The sequence below is a fragment of the Oxyura jamaicensis genome, chromosome 28 (genome assembly GCF_011077185.1).
Source record: "Oxyura jamaicensis isolate SHBP4307 breed ruddy duck chromosome 28, BPBGC_Ojam_1.0, whole genome shotgun sequence".
Taxonomy (NCBI): Eukaryota; Metazoa; Chordata; class Aves; order Anseriformes; family Anatidae; genus Oxyura; species Oxyura jamaicensis.
Genome location: NC_048920.1, coordinates 3870355 through 3887852, shown reverse-complemented (window position 1 = coordinate 3887852; position 17498 = coordinate 3870355). Strand labels below are relative to the sequence as shown.

Genomic DNA, 17498 nt, shown 5'->3' with positions numbered 1-17498 from the left:
CACAGGCTGCGCTTTCCAGGATCAGCACGCGGGCAGAAGATGCACACCAGCCAACTTTGCTTATCCTGCTGGGTTGTGTGGCTGTGTGCTCTTCTATCCCTGCTCTCAAGACAATTATTTATTTCCCCGTGGGCTGCTTTGGGGCACTTGTTGCTGTGATATCTGAGCACTTCACAAACAGTAATTCAATTTTGCAGCCTCCTTTTGAGAGGAAAGACGGCAACCTTGCTCAGCATGGGTTAAAGATAATTTTTTAATAGAATCGGAGTTTTATTTTCTTTAACTAGCCATTTATTTATGTTGTGGTCTGTTCAGTTTTAAGATAGTAACAGTGCTTGCTGCCAGCATTGCCTGATCTCTCTTCCAGGAGTGGGGGACTTGTCAGAGCCCTGAGCCAGCTCTGGCAGCCATGGGCCGGCCCGTGGGTGCGGGGAGGACACCTCCTGCAGCTCGGCCTAATTCAGTTATTTTTTAACTAAGCAGCTAGTCGAAAGCTGAAAAAAACACAGAAGACTTTTGTTAAGTGTTACGCTGCGAGACTAATGGGCTGAACGCTTATCTGGGGGCACGTATGAAGCGCTGTGGGTGAAGATGGGGAGTCCAACAGCAGCCCCGCACGAGGATGGAGCAGCTTCTGCTTGGCTCTTTGAAATGCCCTCTGGCACAAGAGGGTTGCAGACCAGGGTTCTCATATGAAGAGCATGTCCCCAGCAGGGAATGAGAGTGCAGAGCCTTGGAGAGAGATGGCTTTCCAGTACCTAACATCCCTACGTTAATGTTAATTCGATGCGCATCTGCATGTCTGCAGGGAAGAGAGCTAAATCTGTGAGAGTAGCGAGCGTGGCTGACACGGTCACAAGGTCCGGAATAGGTTGCTGTGTTTCTTGGAAGGCTTCAGCAGGAGGGGTTCCGGTGAAGCATTCAAACTGCAAGTTGCAGTGCACGCAGCTTTCCTGGAACAGGTAGTTTCTGCTTTTTTTTTTTTTTTTTTTTTTTTTTTTCAGAGGTTAGACACAGAAAATGTGTAGTTAGGAGCCCTGCGTTCAGGAGTCATCTTCTGAAGATACCCATATCTCTGCTGTCCAGAGCATTTTGGAAGGAGGAGCACAGCCCTTTGGAAATGTAGCACTGCTTCATTCTAAACAGCTTTCTCCCAGGCCACGGATGGTCACACAATTCTCCAGGCAAGGTTGGGTTTATTTGCCCTAGCTTTGTCCACCTTAAATTTGCCTCATCGACATTTTATTCAGAATCCTGCGGTCTGTAGAGAGAAGGAAATGCCTCTTGTGACCAGTTCATTCCTGCCTCCTTAGAAACCTAGGTTAGGGTGCGTCAGCTTGTCTGGAGGTGCCTGCCCTTTCCTGGCTCTAGACAGAGCCAAGATAAGTGCTGTTTTAGGCAGCCAGTTGTACAAGTGTATCTATCCCACCTCGCAGCGTTCTCCTTTTCACATAAGCTCCTTTCTTTGGTTTGCGGTTCAATCCATCACGAACCAGTTCTCTCTTGCAAGGTGCTCTCTCTGCTGAAGATTGTTTGTCCTCTAGGATTTGGGGCAGAACTGCATGGATTGGGATATTTGGTACTGGATCTGGTGCATTTCTAGAAAGCATTATCAAAGGTGATGCTGTGGCTTTGTTTCTGTGGCCACAAGCGAGCGCTGCCCTTCTGCACGTCTCCTGGTCTTCTCTGGCTGCTGCCTGGCAGGTGAGGTGGGAGCGCGGGTCGGTCGCTGTTCCTGAGCCCTTCTGGCCAGATTTTGTTTTTAGACTGTTCCCTCGTTGTTTTCTTAGATTATCAGAAGTATTTCCTTTCCGTGGGTTCTTTGTCATGTGTATTTTGCTGTGGCACTGACCCTCTCTCGCTTGTTCATTAACCACCCTTAAAGCATTGTAACTTTTATCCGTTGTTAATTTTGTCCTCTCTGGCTGTTTCTAAGTGGGCTCAAGGGAAACACCACCTCTGGTCCCCAGCCTGGTAGGGGCTCTCTGCCCCACTGCAGGCTGTGCCAGAACACCCGTTGCTGCCCACTCGTGCTGCGGGTTGGGTCCGATCTCTCATCTCCCCGTGCTGCCTCCTCAGCCTCATCCCTTCTGCTGGACAACCCCCGTGTGCACGGCGAGGTCTCTGTGGGGAAATGTCCAGGGCTGGCAGCTCGGAGAGGTGTCAGAGCAGCAGCCGTTTCATCCCAGCAACACGTCAGCCCATGTTGAAGAGGAAGGATGCATTTCTGTCCACACATCATTTAAGTCCCAGGGAGAGGAACAGGATGACAGGGCTCGGTTGTGAGTGGATGTGTGTTTTTGGTGCTGAGGCCAAAGCTCTGGCTTTGCTAAAATCACCAGGATGTTGAAAGCCAACGTATCCTGGTAGCAAAAGCTAATGAGTGTTACGCACGACTTCTTCGTAATGCCTCTCTAAGCCTTTAATGCCATTGCTAAAGCAAAACTTAGATGAGACAGCTCGCTAATTACAAAAAACACCTCTCTGGTGAATCAGCCAAGGACTGTTCCATATTGTCACCACTGAGCAGCTTCACCACTCCCCGTCTTTCTGTCCTTGCAGGCAGGTCTCATGATGGAGCCTCAAGAGAATTCTGCATCCATGTCTTCAGAGCTGGTGTTTTCCTGCAATATGCGTGTTCACGTGCTTTATTTCAAAATGCCAGCTTTGGCAATGTCTGTCTGTCCCTGTGCTTCTGCAGAACACTTCCTTCCAAGTGTATTATCCACGGCGGGAGCCTGACAAGGTTTTGTTGTTGTTGTTCCTACTGTTTGTGTTCTATTCTGCAACTTTGATTAAAGGTGTTTGCTTTTCACCGATTGCTAATTGCTTTTGGCTTGCTGAAGCTGGATGTTTTATACAGGTCAGTGAATTTTGTTTGGTCTCGTTTGGAAGCTGTACTTTCCTTACGCAACCGTTGTCTGCAGCTTGTTACATGTCCTCAGAGACGTTTGTTGGGCTGTGGGGGTCGTGCTGTAGCCCATGACGCCTCCGTGGGTCTGCCACACGCAGCCTTTCTGCTCCTTCTCACGAGTCTCCTGTAGCTGTGAGAGGTGCCGATGCGATATCTCCGTTACAAGCAAGGTGAGGTTTGCAGGGAGCAGCAGCGATGTTCCTGTTAGCCCTGCTTCTACCACTAGGAAAAGAAGTTTTGCTTTAGGGCGCGGTGCCCAGCGCAGCGGTCGCTGCCCCCCCTCCAGTTCAGAGAAGTGAGATGTGACGTGAGCTCTCCCCACCCTTCCTCCAGCCTTATCTTCCTCACAGACAGGCTTTTTTCCTTGCTTTCCTTGAACTCTTCTGCCAAACTCACTGCACTGTTCTCCATCCCCTCCACGTTCCTCTGTCCCCTTCCCCAGCTTGCTGCTGTGGTCTCTCTCCTTTCTCAGTGCAAGCCTATGTTAGACTCCAGCACCTAGTGAAAAAAAAAACAAATCACTTGGCTTCAGCTGAGCCTTGTTCCTCTCTCATGTTTTCCTTCATCTCTTTGCTTGCATGTGCTGTCTGGAGATGTTCTTTCCCAGCTCCCACCCTCGATCCTCTTGGTGTTTCTCAGTGCACTCCCTGGCACTGCTCTGCAGACCCCGAGTGGCCTCTTTGAGACCAAAACTAGGAATTTTCATCCCTGCTGTCTTGGCAGTTACTGGCACCTTTCTTACACCTCCGTCTTCGCTGCGCTGTCCAGCCCTGTTTGTGCTCTGAGGACCTCTAGGAGTGGGGCTCCTCTGGGGTGCAGCTGCTGGCGGTGCCGCGATCCCACAGCTGTGCGTTTCGTGGCGTTTCCCATGGTGGCAAACCACAGAAGCACACGCTGGTGTGTGACAAGGAGTCCCGGCGACCTGCAGCTCTGCAACGTGGTTGTGTGGCCCTTTTCTCGAGGAGCGCTGAGGGCTGGGGTCGGTTCCTGTCCCGTGCGCTCCTGCAGCGCTCCTCTTCTCTGTGCCCTGTGCTTCCCTGCAGCTGGAGCTGGGCTGAGCGCGTGGAGAAGGGACTCTCAGGGCCCTCTGAGATTCAGCTTTTGGAGGTTTGGGGAGCATCAACAGTAGCCGGCTGTGCAGTAGGGAAAGGAGGATGAGGAGGGTCAGCTGCTCCGTGGCACTTGACCGCCCTGTGTACAGGGCCAGGGGCATCTCTGGCCTCAGCTCCCTGACCCTTGGGTACTCCGTGGGAAAAGGTTCCTCGCCTTGGGAACAGGAGCAGGACGGTCCTGCTGGGCTGCACAGGTGGCTTGGCGGCCTGTGAGGAGGTTTCGGTTACACCACGGACCCGCAGGGATGGGGCAGTCCCTCTGCTGGAGCTCTGGTTTTTAAATCAGCGCGATTCTCAGGGCAGGACAGCGCTGGTCATAGTGCTGTGAATCCAGGGCACGCTTCTCTTTCCTGCCTTATGTAGCCATGCAGCAGGTCAGCGATGAAAGGAACAGGCACCCGAGCAGCCACAGGTTAACGATTTGGTGGATGGGAAGGACACAGGATGTTTTGTACACAGGTGGCTTCGTGCAGCCAAATGTTTCCTGTTTGTGGTGGCAGCGGTGGTTGGAACAGCCAGCAGGTTACTGTGGTTGTGACCGGTGCTCACCAGAGCAGGTAGCCCAGCTGCAGGGCAGGGAGAGACCCAGGCACCCGCTGGTCCTGCTTGGCACGGGGCCGCTGCCAGCCGCTGTGTGAACGCTGCAGGTAACGTGTTTCATGAAACGGGCCCGCAGCTCTCAGCCCTGCACGTTTTGCAACACAAGATAAGCAAGCTGTGAAAATCAGTAAGAGCTGATTCTAAAGCACCCATTTATAACCCCACCAGGAAGGTTGCACGGTGCTGAGCGCTGCTGGGACGCTCCTTAATCAGTCCATGCCCCTGCTCCCAGCTGGCAGGATGTCCCCCAGCTCTCTGTGCTGGGATGGACTGTCTGGGAGACCGCTCTGATGCACCGTGAGCTCTGCCGTTGGCTTCCAGAGGAGCTGGTGGTAACGCTGGTGCCTTTTTCTGTGTGCCCTCCTCTTCCTGCCTTCCATCACCTGGTGCTTAGCCGAGTTTCGTGGGCACTGGAGCACCCAAAAATCAGAGACTCATCACTGCACAGCCCTGCTGGGAGTCCATGAAACGCGCTCCACTCCTGCTGATCCCAGTAGAAAGAAAGCTGAGAAAGCCCCAGGATTGTGCTGGAGGACAAAAACATGTTTGCAGCAGGAAGGACCTCTTGTCATGGGAGCAGAGTGGTTGTTCCCAGCGGGGTGTGCTGGGAGCCAGGTCATAGCCGGAGCGGGCAGAGCGGCCAGATCAGGCTCTCTGCCTTCAGGCTCACACTGGTTTGCAGCACAGAAGCAATTGGTTTTGGACTTGGCCTGGAAGAAGATCAAGTTGTGCTTTTGTTGCTTTCCCATGTTTACTTGACAGTTTTCCCTACAAAAATTGTTTCATCTGACCACTTTCTGGATTGTTTACAAGGTTTATTTTAAGTCCCATGTGCGTTAAGCTGCTGCAGTGCCAGAAACCCTGCGCCCTTAGGGTGCCTTATTGTATTCCTTTTTTATTGTGTCAGTGCACATTGGCTGAGTAAATCAACTCCTTCAAAAGGAAATTAATTTGCTTCCTGCCTTTACATGTTTGGCTCCTGTCTTGGGGAGAAAGGGGGAGCTTCAAAGGTTACAAAGAATATAAACAGAGTAAGATTCAGTAAAATACCAATTTGCCCTATTGTTATTCTTACTGTACAGGGGTCAAAAGTGACCCAAGGTGTCCTCGTTTACAGGGACAGGATGCTCTGGGGCTGCTGCTAGAGGGCTCTCAGCCCATGTCTGGATAATTCAGCATTCACCCTAGTGCCGCGTAGCCAGGATGGGTGGGTGCAAGGCTGGGGGCTCGGGCGGGGGGGTGCCCGCGCGCTGTGTGCAGGAGCAGCTTCGGCGTGCAGCTGAGCTGCCATCCGCCCTCGCTTCCTCCTGGGGCTGCCTCAGGACCGTGTGTGTGGTCCTTATCTTCCCCTCACAGCTCATCACCACTAATCTCCTCTGCAGAGACACGCAGAGGGTGACTTGCAGGGCTGCCTCCCTTCTTCCAGCTCCTCCTGTCCGAACCACAGTTGTGGCTGCTCTTGAATTTCCTTCTGGCTGTCAGGCCATCCAGTCCTGCTCAGAATGGCTTTAAAAATGCTTTGAACTTGACCTTTCCTACTGCAGCGTTGCTTGGTCCTTGCCTTGTCTGTGCTCTTCGGTTCACTCTCTAGCTCCCCTCATTTTTGCTCTGTTTGGTCTCTCAGATGCTTCAGGTCACATCTCTGAAATAGCACCCTGCTTCCGTCAGTCCTGCCGGCTGAAATTCCTAGCCAGACTCTTACGTGTCGTCCTCTCCTCTGGCCTCATCCAGCTCGGTGTCCCACTGCGGGCATCTTCTTAGCCTGCTGCTGCCACGGCTCTGAGCGCTGCAGCTGTGGGGCAGCTTCTTGCCCGGATCTGCCACCTCTCCCTTCTCTTTCCCGTCTCAATGAGAGGCGTCTGCAGTTCTTCTTGGCCTGCCCTTGCTGCTCTGCCACATCTTACTGCACATCCCTCATGCTAGATTTTCTCCTTCCTTAACTCTGCACCAACCTGTGGGTATCCTTCCGTGCTCCCTTTGCGGGTCAATGTCGCTTGCCTGTCCCTGGATCTCTTGGGGATATTCCCTTCCCTGCTCTGATCGCCTTTTTGGTCATGTTCCCCAGTTTTGTTTTGTTTTGGTTTTGAGCAAAAAATCCTAAACAAGCCAAGAAGTTCTGGTGCAGGAAACAGGGAAGATGTTATATGATAAGATATGATAGATCCTATCTTAGCAAGCAGCACAGCTGTACCAAACCCGTGGTAAAATGCACTGTAACGACGCTGGGTATTGGTAGAAACGGCAGTCACTTGCTGTTCTAAAAAAAGGAAAGGCTGAAAATAACATAATCCCAGGAAAACTAGAACAATTGCTGTTGTGAAAGTCAACTGTCTAACAAGAATCCACACTTGGAAGCAAGTCAGGGCTCTTCAAAGTAGGGACGGGTTAGAGGTTGTCTGCAGAGGGAAACCTGCCTGCCGCAGAGCTGTGCTCTTTCTGCTACTTTCTGCTACCTCCTAATTTTTGAGTGCTGCAAGAAAGAAGCACTTGCAAAACTTGCAAAGCATCTTGATAACGGAGAGCAAGGTGCAGTCCCCATGATGGATCACTTAATGCGTGGGAGGCAAGACAGCAAGCCTGCAGACAGGAGGGAACACAGCAGAATCAGCTCTGTCGTGGTCCTGGCAGTTCTCTTCTGCCTGCCCGTCATGGGGTAGCCAGTGGATGACCACCAGGAATGGAAAGGTTTGGGAGATTTTGCAGTTGTGGAGTTTTCAGCAGCTGCGAAAGTGATCCTGAGACCTGAGAGAGAGCGATGGGGCAGCTTCCCCCCGGCACACCAAGTTCTGCCTCCCTCCTGACCTGACAGTCACGCTGATTTTTCTTTAGAAATAATTGAAGCCTTTCTCTGGGAATTGGAATTTTTTACACCTGAAGACATGGGTTTGGGCACAGATCATTCCATAAAAGAAAATGAATTTACATTACCTTCTTCTTCAAGGGCCAGCCTGACTCTGCAGCCCCTTGGTTGCTGTCCCACTTTGCCTGCTCAGGTGCAAAGCTTTCTGGTAGCTACTCACTTCCTTTTTGCCTTTTTCTTTTTTTTTTCTCTCAACTCCTGGTTTCTTATTTGCTGAAGAGATGGTTTTTCGCTTCTGTCATCATCTCGGTGGACATACCAGGCGCGTGGGTGTTTGTGTTCCCCACTGATGGCATCGGCTGGGCGCTGGGCTCCCCGTGAGCAGCGTTGCTGCAGTTTGCTCAGGGCTCAGGGACAGCGCTGTGCCCCTGAGAGCACAGACCCTGAAGCTCTGGTTTCCCACAGCCCCTGCACCAGTTCATAGAATGGTTTGGGTTGGAAGAGACCTTGAAGATCACCTTGTTCCAACCCCCCTGCCCTCGGCAGGGACGCCTCCCACCAGACCAGGTTGCTCAAAGCCCCATCCAGCCTGGCCTTGAACACCTCCAGGGATGGGGCACCCGCAGCTTCTGTGGGCAGCCTGTGCCAGTGCCTCATCCAGCTAATTCCTCACCCACCGAGTGATCCCTCTGTCACAACCACATCTCCAATTTATGAGACAAGGATATCATGGGGGACAGTGTCAAATGCTTTGCACAAGCCCAGGTAGATGATGTCTGCTGCTCTTCCCCCATCCACCAAAGCTGCAACCCCCTTGTAGAAGGCCACCAGATTTGTCAGGCACGATCTGCCCTTAGCGAGGCCATGTCGGCTGTCACCAATCACCTCCTTATTTTCCATGTCCCTTAGCAGAGGCTCCAGAGGATCTGTCCCATGATCTTGCCAGGCACAGAGGTGAGACTGACTGGCCTGTAGTTCCCCAGGTCTTCCTTTTTTAAAAGTGGGGGTTATATTTCTGTTCTTCCAGTCAGTGGGATCTTCACTGGGCTGCCACGGCTTCTCAAATACGATGGATCCTGGCTTAGCAACTACATCTGCCACTTCCCTCAGGACCCGCAGATGTATCTCATCAGGTCCTGTGGAGTTTTGCACCTTTGGGTTCCTTAGCTGGCCTCACACCTATCTCCTACACTGTGCGGTTCATCATTCTCCCAGCCCCTGCCTTTGTCTTCTGGGGCCCGGGCCATGTGGCTGGAGCTCTTGTTGGTGAAGACTGAGGCAAAAAAGTCATTGAGTACCTCAGCCTTCTCCATATTCCGGGTGACCAGGTCTCCCACTTCCTTCCAGATAGGCCCCACAATTTTCCCAGTCTTCCTTTTATCACCCATGTACCTACAGAATCCTTTCCTGTTGCCCTTGATGTCCCTGGCCAAATTTAATTGTAAAAGGGCTTTGGCTTTCCTAACCTGATCCCTGGCTGCGTCAGGCAGTGTCTCTGTATCCCAGGCTCTCTGTCCCTGCTGCTGCTCTCTGTAGGGCTCCTATTTCTGGTTCAATTTGGCCAGGAGCTCCTTGTTCATCCACACAGACCTCCTGGTGTTCTTACCCAACTTCTTTGTTGGGATGCATCGCTCCCGAGTTTGAAGGAGGTGATCCTTGAATATCAACCAGCTTTCTTGGGCCCCTCTTCCCTCCAGGGCTTTGTTCCATAGAACTCTACCAAGCAGGTCCCTGAAGAGGGCAAAGTCTGCCCTCTCTCCTGTCTCTACAGGTGGCCTGTAGCACACTCCCTCTGTAATGTCCCCTGTCCCTGCCCTCCCTGACCCATCAGCTCCCTGTCAGCTCCTCATCCAGTTGCAGAGACCTGGATGTGTTCTTGCTGAAGCTCAATTCAAGACCTGTCACGCCTTCACTAGGCCAGACATTACCGAGCCAACCTCCCTCTGTCTGCTACCTGCTGCCTTCTCGTCCAGTGCAGAGCCCAGGCTGCTCCTGTGTTTTCTGCCATCCTTCCTCCCACGTATTCTTCAGTTGTCTCTTGCCTTTCCCTTGATGGTTATTAAAAATGTACTTGATGTGCTCTAGCCCTATTTTTATGATGGTTTATGTGAGTTAAGTGGATGCAGCGGGTACGTATGGGCTGCAGAGAGCATGTGAGAGCTTCCTGGTGCAGCGGTCCTGTTTCGCTAGCCAGCTCTGTGCCCTGTGTGCTGCTAATGCCCCTTTCACCTTCCTTCCTGCAGTGGCTGAAGGATCCTGGTCCCCGCAATGAGAAGAGGACCCTTTTCTGTGACATGGTGTGTTTCCTGTTCATTACTCCTCTGGCAGCAATCTCCGGCTGGCTGTGTCTTCGTGGAGCCCAGGATCATTTGCAGTTCAACAGCCGACTGGAGGCCATTGGACTCATAGCACTAACTATAGCACTTTTTACAATCTACGTCCTTTGGACGCTGGTAAGTGTGGAAGAGGGCTCTGCTGGCTGCTCCCTGGGGCCTTGTTCCTGTTCAAAATGGGAGGCTGAAGTCTTGGCTCACGCTGCTGCGGTGCAGCTGGCCAACACGACTCCCCTCGTGAGAAAACCTTGGGCTGATTCTCTTGAACGTCCATTTAATTATCTTTAAATGGAAGCTGTTAAAGTTGTCACTTAAAAAATGAGCTGCTGGGTCTGTCTGGGAATGAGAAACCACTTCCTGATGATCTCCTTTCCAGATTGACATGGGAGTCACGTTCCCCAGGGTGTAGTGTACCCGGGCGCAGACGGGCCCAACCGCGGCTGAGGCTGGGTGGGGAGGCCTGGTGCTGGGGCTGCTGTGCCTGTTCCTATTTTCAAGAAAGAGCAGAAACACAATCTTGGCACCCATGTGGTTTAGAGAAAAGTAAAATCTAGAAAATGTTTGATCCCTTAAGAATCTGCCATCACATCCCTCCACGCTTTGTGCCGTGCAGCTTCGTGCCTGAAGGAGCTGCCTGTTGGGGGTCTCTGTGGCCCACAACTGAACAAATCCCTGCAAAAATATTTTTAAAGCATTGTTAGCACGGAAGGGTGCGTGCAAGGAATGCTGCAGCCCAGGGAGACCTCTGACTTCTCATACCAGGTTTTCAGAATCAAACCCTGAGCCGAGGCCAGCCTGCCCTGGCCCACCACCGCTGCTTTACAGCTGCACTGCTGGGGCTGGAGGCGCTGGGGACCAGTGGGGTCCTGCACTCGATGCTGTCTGGATGTTTAACTGCTCCGTGCTGGGAAAGGGCTTCCCGCAGATGCCTCGCTGTACTTCCTTCTGGACATGCTGAACTAGGCAGCCAGGAGCTTGCAGCTTGGAGCAGGGCCAGAATAGCAGGAAAGCAAACAGGAATTTGTGGTGCAGCACGTATCCATGAGCACTCCCAGCTGAGACCCTGGAGGAGCTGGGCTCCTCCCTCTGTTTCCAGTTCAGTTCTTTCACATTCTGTTATCAAGTGGGTTTCAGGGTTTGAATCTCATTTCAGCTCTCCTCCTCTCAGCCCTGCATGTGCTCGAGTCGTGTCAGCACCCTTCTCCAGCCACTTGCGAAGGGAAGGGGTGCGGTCACTGGGTGGGAAGCGGTGGGACCCTAAAAGATGGCAGTTCTGCAGTCAGCAAAAATGCCACAGCCCACCTGCCTGCCATCTGATGCTCTGATCTCTCAGAAACAGAGCTTTCTCTGGGGTTAGGACATTCCTTGCAACTAATCCCATGCAGATTGTGGTGCCAGGGAAGGGTGAGCTGGGGCTTCAGCCTTCCCTTTGGTGGGACACATGCTGCTGTCGAAACACATGGAGATGGCAACGCGCAGGGAGCTGTGAAAGAAAGGCTCTGACACATGGCTGCATAAGGTTCACTTCTGCAGAAAGCCAAACTAAAATTGGAAACCTTAAGAGGAAGTGCTTCCGTCTTCTCTGTCCCAGGACTAGTCTGGTGCTGCCCCAAATCTGGAGGAAACGGAAAAATGTTTTCTGTGATACAATGCGTCACGACTCAAATTGCTCTGCTTCTGCTGTGCTTCCCACTTCCTCAAACAGGGAGGGGTGGTGAGGGGAGCCCCTTTATGCATCTTTACCGTATTCAGCTGCAGTTCCTCTGTGCCACTGCGGGCTGTGTGACACAGAGGGCTGTTACACGGTGATGTGCGGTAATCAGCGTGAGGATTGCAAGAGATGCCACGGCCGAGCTTGCAGCTTCTTCCTGTGGAGCAGGATCTTTCCGCGAGGTTTGCGGTACTTAGCTCCTCATTTGCATGCTCTCTGAAGACTGCAGGATCCATTTGCTTCTTGTTTATAAGCAAACAACCTTTTCCCACAATTGTATCTCTCCTGCAGGAAGAAGGGGAGCACAGATCAGTAGGCTGGATCACCCCAGAGCTGTGGCGCAGCTCTGCCTCTCATAGCAGATGCCTCAGTCTTATACAAAAGCAATGGGAGTACTGATGCTCCCTTGTCCGATCTGCCTCCTGGTTCTTCCTTCTTGTCAGTGAAATGACACGATATTTCTTTTACAAAATGAGAAAGCTTGGTTCTGATGAGTGGCTGACTGGATTCAGTATTTAATTTTCTTTACCACAATTTCTAGGCAAATAGCAGGGAAATATATGCTGTTTCTATTCCTTCCTCAAAAAAAAAATAATCTAGAAACATTTAATTTCAAAGCTAAGGAATTGGCCGGAGCTGTGAGAAAGTCTGTACTGGGGTTTGTGATTGCAAAAGGGCACAGCAAGAAGCGCAGCCCGTGGGGAAAGTGCAGCTCCAAGCTCCCCCTTGCACGGCTGCTCTGAAACTGCAGGGCCAGCTCCTGCCCCTGGGCCAGGCCAGTGCAGGCACCTCCAGTCCCATCCTGGTGCTGCCCAGAAAGCCCCCTTTGTGCCATGCTTGTGCTTATTCTGCTGTTAGCACGAATTAATTTATTCCTCATTAGAGGCTTGGGGGATGGAGCACCCCAAACCGTTTTGGGGTCAGCGCTGCGTCCCTCGGCAGGGGGGTGCTGGTGGAACAAGAGGAGGGCACAGCCTGCGCAGGGCGGATGCTCTCTGTGTCTCGCTGGCCCTCCGCCTGTAACCAGCCTGCCGCCTTGTTGCCCGCCAGGTCTCGTTCCGCTACCACTGCCAGCTGTACTCGGAGTGGCGAAGGACCAACCAGAAAGTCCGCCTGATGATCCCGGCCTCGCGGAGCCCTCACCCCGTGCCCCACTCCCTGCTCTCCGCCAAGCTCCTGAAGAAGACCGCGGACGAAACCACCGTCTGAGCCACGGCCAGGGTGAGGGCGGCCCCCCGGGGCCAGCAGAAGCAGAAGGGGCCGGGTCTCCGCACGCGTGCGGGGAACGCAGCAGCCATGGGAGCACCAGAGAGCAATCATCCCACCCGAAGGGACTTCGCAGTCAGCACGTACTTGATACGGCAAACGCAGATAATAAAGGTCTGTCACGTGAAACGGCTCAAACGAGCCAGGTGGCGGAATGTGCCTGTCTGCAGGGACACTTTGCTATAACTAAATACCATACGTGGAAAATCTCTCTCATATATATATATATATATATCTATATATAATATTATTTTTTAATGGCCATGAATATTGTGTTTCAGTCCTTTTGTGTTGATGTTCTAAGCTTCAGTATAGAAGCTGGCAGCCTGATCTCATTCAGAGGTTAAATCTATGCCTTTTCTCTAAATGAGCGTATAAAGAACACTTTTCATTGACCGTTCTTGGAAGTCCCTTCTCCTTTGCACTAAATTGGTTTTGATAATATTGCAGCAGCCTTTCCCGTTACTCTTTGGTCTATTTCGTGGTGTTTCTGTGCTTTCTAGAAAGTTATGTGTTTTTATTAATTATTATAATCCCAGAAGGAGTAAAATGACATAATACTGAATGGAGACATTTTGTATTGTAAAGTACTGTAATTTTGAGAATTTCAAAATAAGTTTCAAAATCAGAAAATCTTTTCCTGTGCAGACGTGATCTCACAAAATGCTTTCCCTGCAGATCCTGGCTCATCCCCAGGACTCAGATGTGCTCAGCTCTTGGCTTGTCTGACAAAGGTAGATGATAGATGGAGGATCTGAGGGTGGGAAGTGATGGCTCGTACCAGCCAAACCCACCATTGCCTTTTGCTTTTGAAAGGTTCAGAAAGGCTCTTTCCCAACCCCAAAAGCTGAGAATAGGAGTCTGTTTTTGCTGATGTCCTTACACAATCTTGAGGCTGGACCTCTTGAAGTGTCAGTTATACACATACCTTCCAGGGACAGGCCATGCTCTGCAGCTCTCGGCAGGACATCTCGGCTGTCTCTGTGCGTTTTATTTGCACATTCCTTGGCAGCAGAGGAGCTGCTGTCATTTGGTTCATCCCTGAAATCGCTGCCTGCCCATTATGTGTCCTCTAGCGAAGCACCCCAAGTTCACTGGTTCCCAGAGGAGTACAGGCTCCGGGTCCCTTTCCTTGCAGGGCTGGTTTTCCTCCTCCTCCTTCATCAACCTGCATTTCCAGCATGCCCAGCTACCAAACCCCTCTGCCCTGGAGCAGCCGATCTGCTGCGGGTCTCTAGCACATAGCAGAGAGTCTCTCCCTCTTCCTGAGCTTGGTGTTAGTCCTTGCCTCTCCAGCTCCTCGCTGCTGTGCCCGGCAATGCCTGTGTTCGGTGCTGTGCTCTCCCGAGCCCTGCTTGCAGAAGGGACCGTAAGGATGCCAGCACTGGCACTGCTCTGCTGAGTGCTCTGGAGGTGTGTGCAGCTGCTCAAGCATGAGACAGCTCCTGGTCCCGCAGTAGTGAGGGTAGAAAGCAGGGAAGAGGCAGGCTCCAAGGGTGTCTTCGCAGTGCGTGGTCACAGGGCACGTCCCTCAGTTCCTTTGCTGATCCCAAGTGGATCAGTTGATGCCCTGCAAGACTGAGGCCTGTCACTTCTTGAATTCAAAGCACCACATGCTATTCCTGCTTCCTTCTAGCTGCAAAGCTGGATGTTTTTCCTTGTGTGCCCCTGTTCCCTGGTTGTTGTTTTTTTTTTATTCTTTTTTTTTTTTCTGCCTGACCCTAGGCTGGAAGTCCCTGGTGGACATGAGCAGCAGTGGCCAGTATCCTCTCTCTCTGAATAGGATTGCTCCAGCCCCAGGGCTGGCTCTGTGTCTGCTTTCCTCCATTTATCTCCTGTCCCGTGGTTATTCATGCGGCTCAGTGATATCCCAGCACATCCTGCAGCAACGCCTGTGCCCCAGCGTACTGCTCTGGGCAGGTCCCTGCTCTGAGCACGAGGGTCTCGTAGGATCACGGGGTGAATGTTGTGGCACAGCCGGGCTGTGTGTCTCTGCTCCCCTCTCTCTGCTAGGCCCTGTCTGGCCCGTTCCCTTCTGCTGCTTACCCCGGGCACCTTCTCTGCCTTTCAGCTGTCACGAAGGGGGGGCCTTGGCCCCTAGTGCTCTTGGAGGCTTGCAGTGAGGAGGCCTCTTCAGGCCAGCTGCAGCAGCAGTCCCTGCACAGCCTCAGCATCCTACAAGTGCTCACTTCAGATCAGCTTGTGCAGAGGAACTGTTCCTGCTGCTCCCAGCTCCTGCCTGCTGCTCCCCCTGCGTGAAGGTTTGTCTGTGCACCGAGGCCACGCAGTGAGCCCTCTGCCCCCGGCTCTGCTGGCTGCACTGCGGGGAGGGAGCTGCAGATCCAATGCGGGTGCTGCCTCCCTTCCCTTGGCAGTGGGCACCGCAGCACCACTCTGCCTTGTCCCAGGTACCCCTGCACTCAGCCTGTCCTAACAAAACCTGTGTCACCAAGACATCCCCGCTGCAACAAAAATTTGGGGATTTGGTTTAACCTCCCCAGCCCTGGCTGCCTCCCAGGAGCTTTGTCTTCCAACGCATCTAGTTCTGGCAGGTATGTAAGGATGTGCACTCCCACACCACGTTCCCATAGTAAGGACTTAAAGGAGCCAGTGTTTCAGCTAGGAAACCCACTGTTGATCCAAATATGCAACTGTGAAAGCCAGAAGTCCCTGGCTGGGGCAGATGGGGCCTGGCCCTGTGCTGCTGCACGGCCACGGCTTCGCTCTCTGCTTCATTGTCTTTATTGTAGTTGCCAATGATTGGAGTTGTTGCATGTGCCCCTGCAAAACCCAATAGTGACTCTTTGAGTTCTTCTCTTTCCCAGAGGAGATGTTCAGCTTGTGAATGTGGGAAATCAGTGTCTCTGACCCGCCACATTCCAGTGTCATGGGGAAACGGGCTGTGCAATTATGTAAATAAAAGTGAGACAAACTTTGGGCTGTTGTGTTGTTACTGGAAGAGACGGGAGGGCCCAGGCTATCTCTGTGATAATGAGCCGTGTATGCTGCCTTCCCAGGGCAGCTTTCCTTAACTGCCTCCAGGAGAGCTGGCAGAAGGTTTTGTGTTGGGGCCAAAGCTGGGCAAATCCCAGGGCTTTTTTTTGTCTGTGCACAGAAACTTGCCTAGTGTGAGCCAAGTAAGGTGAGTGTTGGGACAAGAGGCTCCTTACGGCCTCACCAGGATGGGCATGGGGCTGCACAGATTGGTGCTGGTGACCCTGCACTGCAGCCCCAGGGAGGCTCTGACCTCTGCTGCTGGTGCTGCCCCAGTGAAGTGTATGTGCTGCTGTACAAAACCCAGCACGCAACAGGACTCTGTGCTTTCTCTCTTTCCAAAAACAAACAAACAAACAAACAAAAAAACTGATCCATAACCCTAACCCTAATTATGACCCAAAAAAACAACTATGTTGCCAAGTTCTCCCATCAAGAAGCTCCCAATGGAAGCCTTTGGGTAGACCTGAACTCCCTTGGGGAGCCTTTTTGCAACCCCGCACACAACAGGACTGCACTTTCTCTCTTTAAGTGGGTGTATCACATCCCTTACCACCCACAAGCGTCTGGGAAGGTAGAGAGCTACAATGGACTGTTAAAGACTGTGTTACAAGCATTGGGTGCTGGGGCGTGGAAACATTGGGACATAAATCTACCAGAGGCCACTTGGCTAGTTACCAACTGAGGGTCCTGGTCCTGCTGAAACAAATCCCCTACACCCTGTGGGAGAAGCTGAAGTCCCCGTAGTGCATGTAGGGAAGTGGATGGGGAAGGCGGTGTGGGTTGCTCCTGCCATGGGAAAAGCCAAACCCACCCGTGGGATTGTCTTCGCCCAAGGACCAGGGTACACCCGGTGGGTAATGCAGAAGGACGGGGATATCAGGTGCGTGCCTCAAGGAGATTTAACCTTGGGAGAAAAATAACCTGTGACCCAAGTTATGTGTTGTAGGAAGACACTGCAGAACCAAAGACAGGTCAACTTCGCAAGGAACCGGGCAAGTGCAGCAGTGACGTGAGCAAACTGGTGCTGGCGTCAAGAAAACCAACGCCGCCTGCCCTGAGTGACCACTTTGACAGATGAAGGTGAAACAATCAACAGTTCTTATGAACATCCTGGGGAGAGGGCTATGGAATGAAAAGAAGTACAGACCTATAAATATTCTATTGGACAGGGAACAATGGTGATGAGAATATCTATATACTGAAGTATGTGGGACCCGAGTGTGACACAAATGGTATGGAATAAGGGGTGGAGGTTGTGCTGGGTCTGTCTGGGATGGAGTTAGCTTTCCCTGCAGCAGCCCACACAGTGCTGTGCCCTGCACTCGTAGATAGAACAGCACTGGTACCACTCCAGTGTTGTGTCTATTGCTGCACGATACTGGCACTGCATCAGGACCCCCTCCAAGCCCCCAAGAGCCAGCAGGCTGGGGGTGGGCAAGTGGTGGGGAGGGACATCACCAGGGCAGCTGACCTAAACCAACCAAAGGGGTGTTCCGTACCACACGATGTCACACTCAGCAATAAAATACCCTAATAATAACCCTAAACTTAACGCTAACCCTAATCCTGACACAAAAAAAGTGTCAGAGTTAGGGTTAGTGCCAGTGCGTACGAAAGCCTTCCAGTGACACCCAGTATCCTCAGGGATGCCCAGTACAGGACGCTCTCTGAGCCTCCTCTTGTACCGTAGAGGCAAAATAAGGACACTTCCTGGAATCTAGAGCCCTCTGGAGGCCTCACGGGCTCTTCAGTGCGCTGTCACGCA

General features: G+C 52.2%; 1 protein-coding gene across 2 annotated transcripts in view; it reads left to right on the top strand.

The window, feature by feature from the left end:
* MARCHF2 (membrane associated ring-CH-type finger 2) overlaps positions 1-15672 on the top strand; it is a 29290-nt gene extending 13618 nt beyond the window's left edge. For both annotated transcript variants that reach the window (XM_035348334.1, XM_035348335.1), the window contains 2 exons: positions 9670-9879; positions 12521-15672. In XM_035348334.1, coding sequence (XP_035204225.1) covers positions 9670-9879; positions 12521-12679 — 369 coding nt within the window. In that variant the 3' untranslated portion in view covers positions 12680-15672. The remainder of the gene's footprint in view (positions 1-9669; positions 9880-12520) is intronic.
* Positions 15673-17498: the final 1826 nt, after the last annotated feature.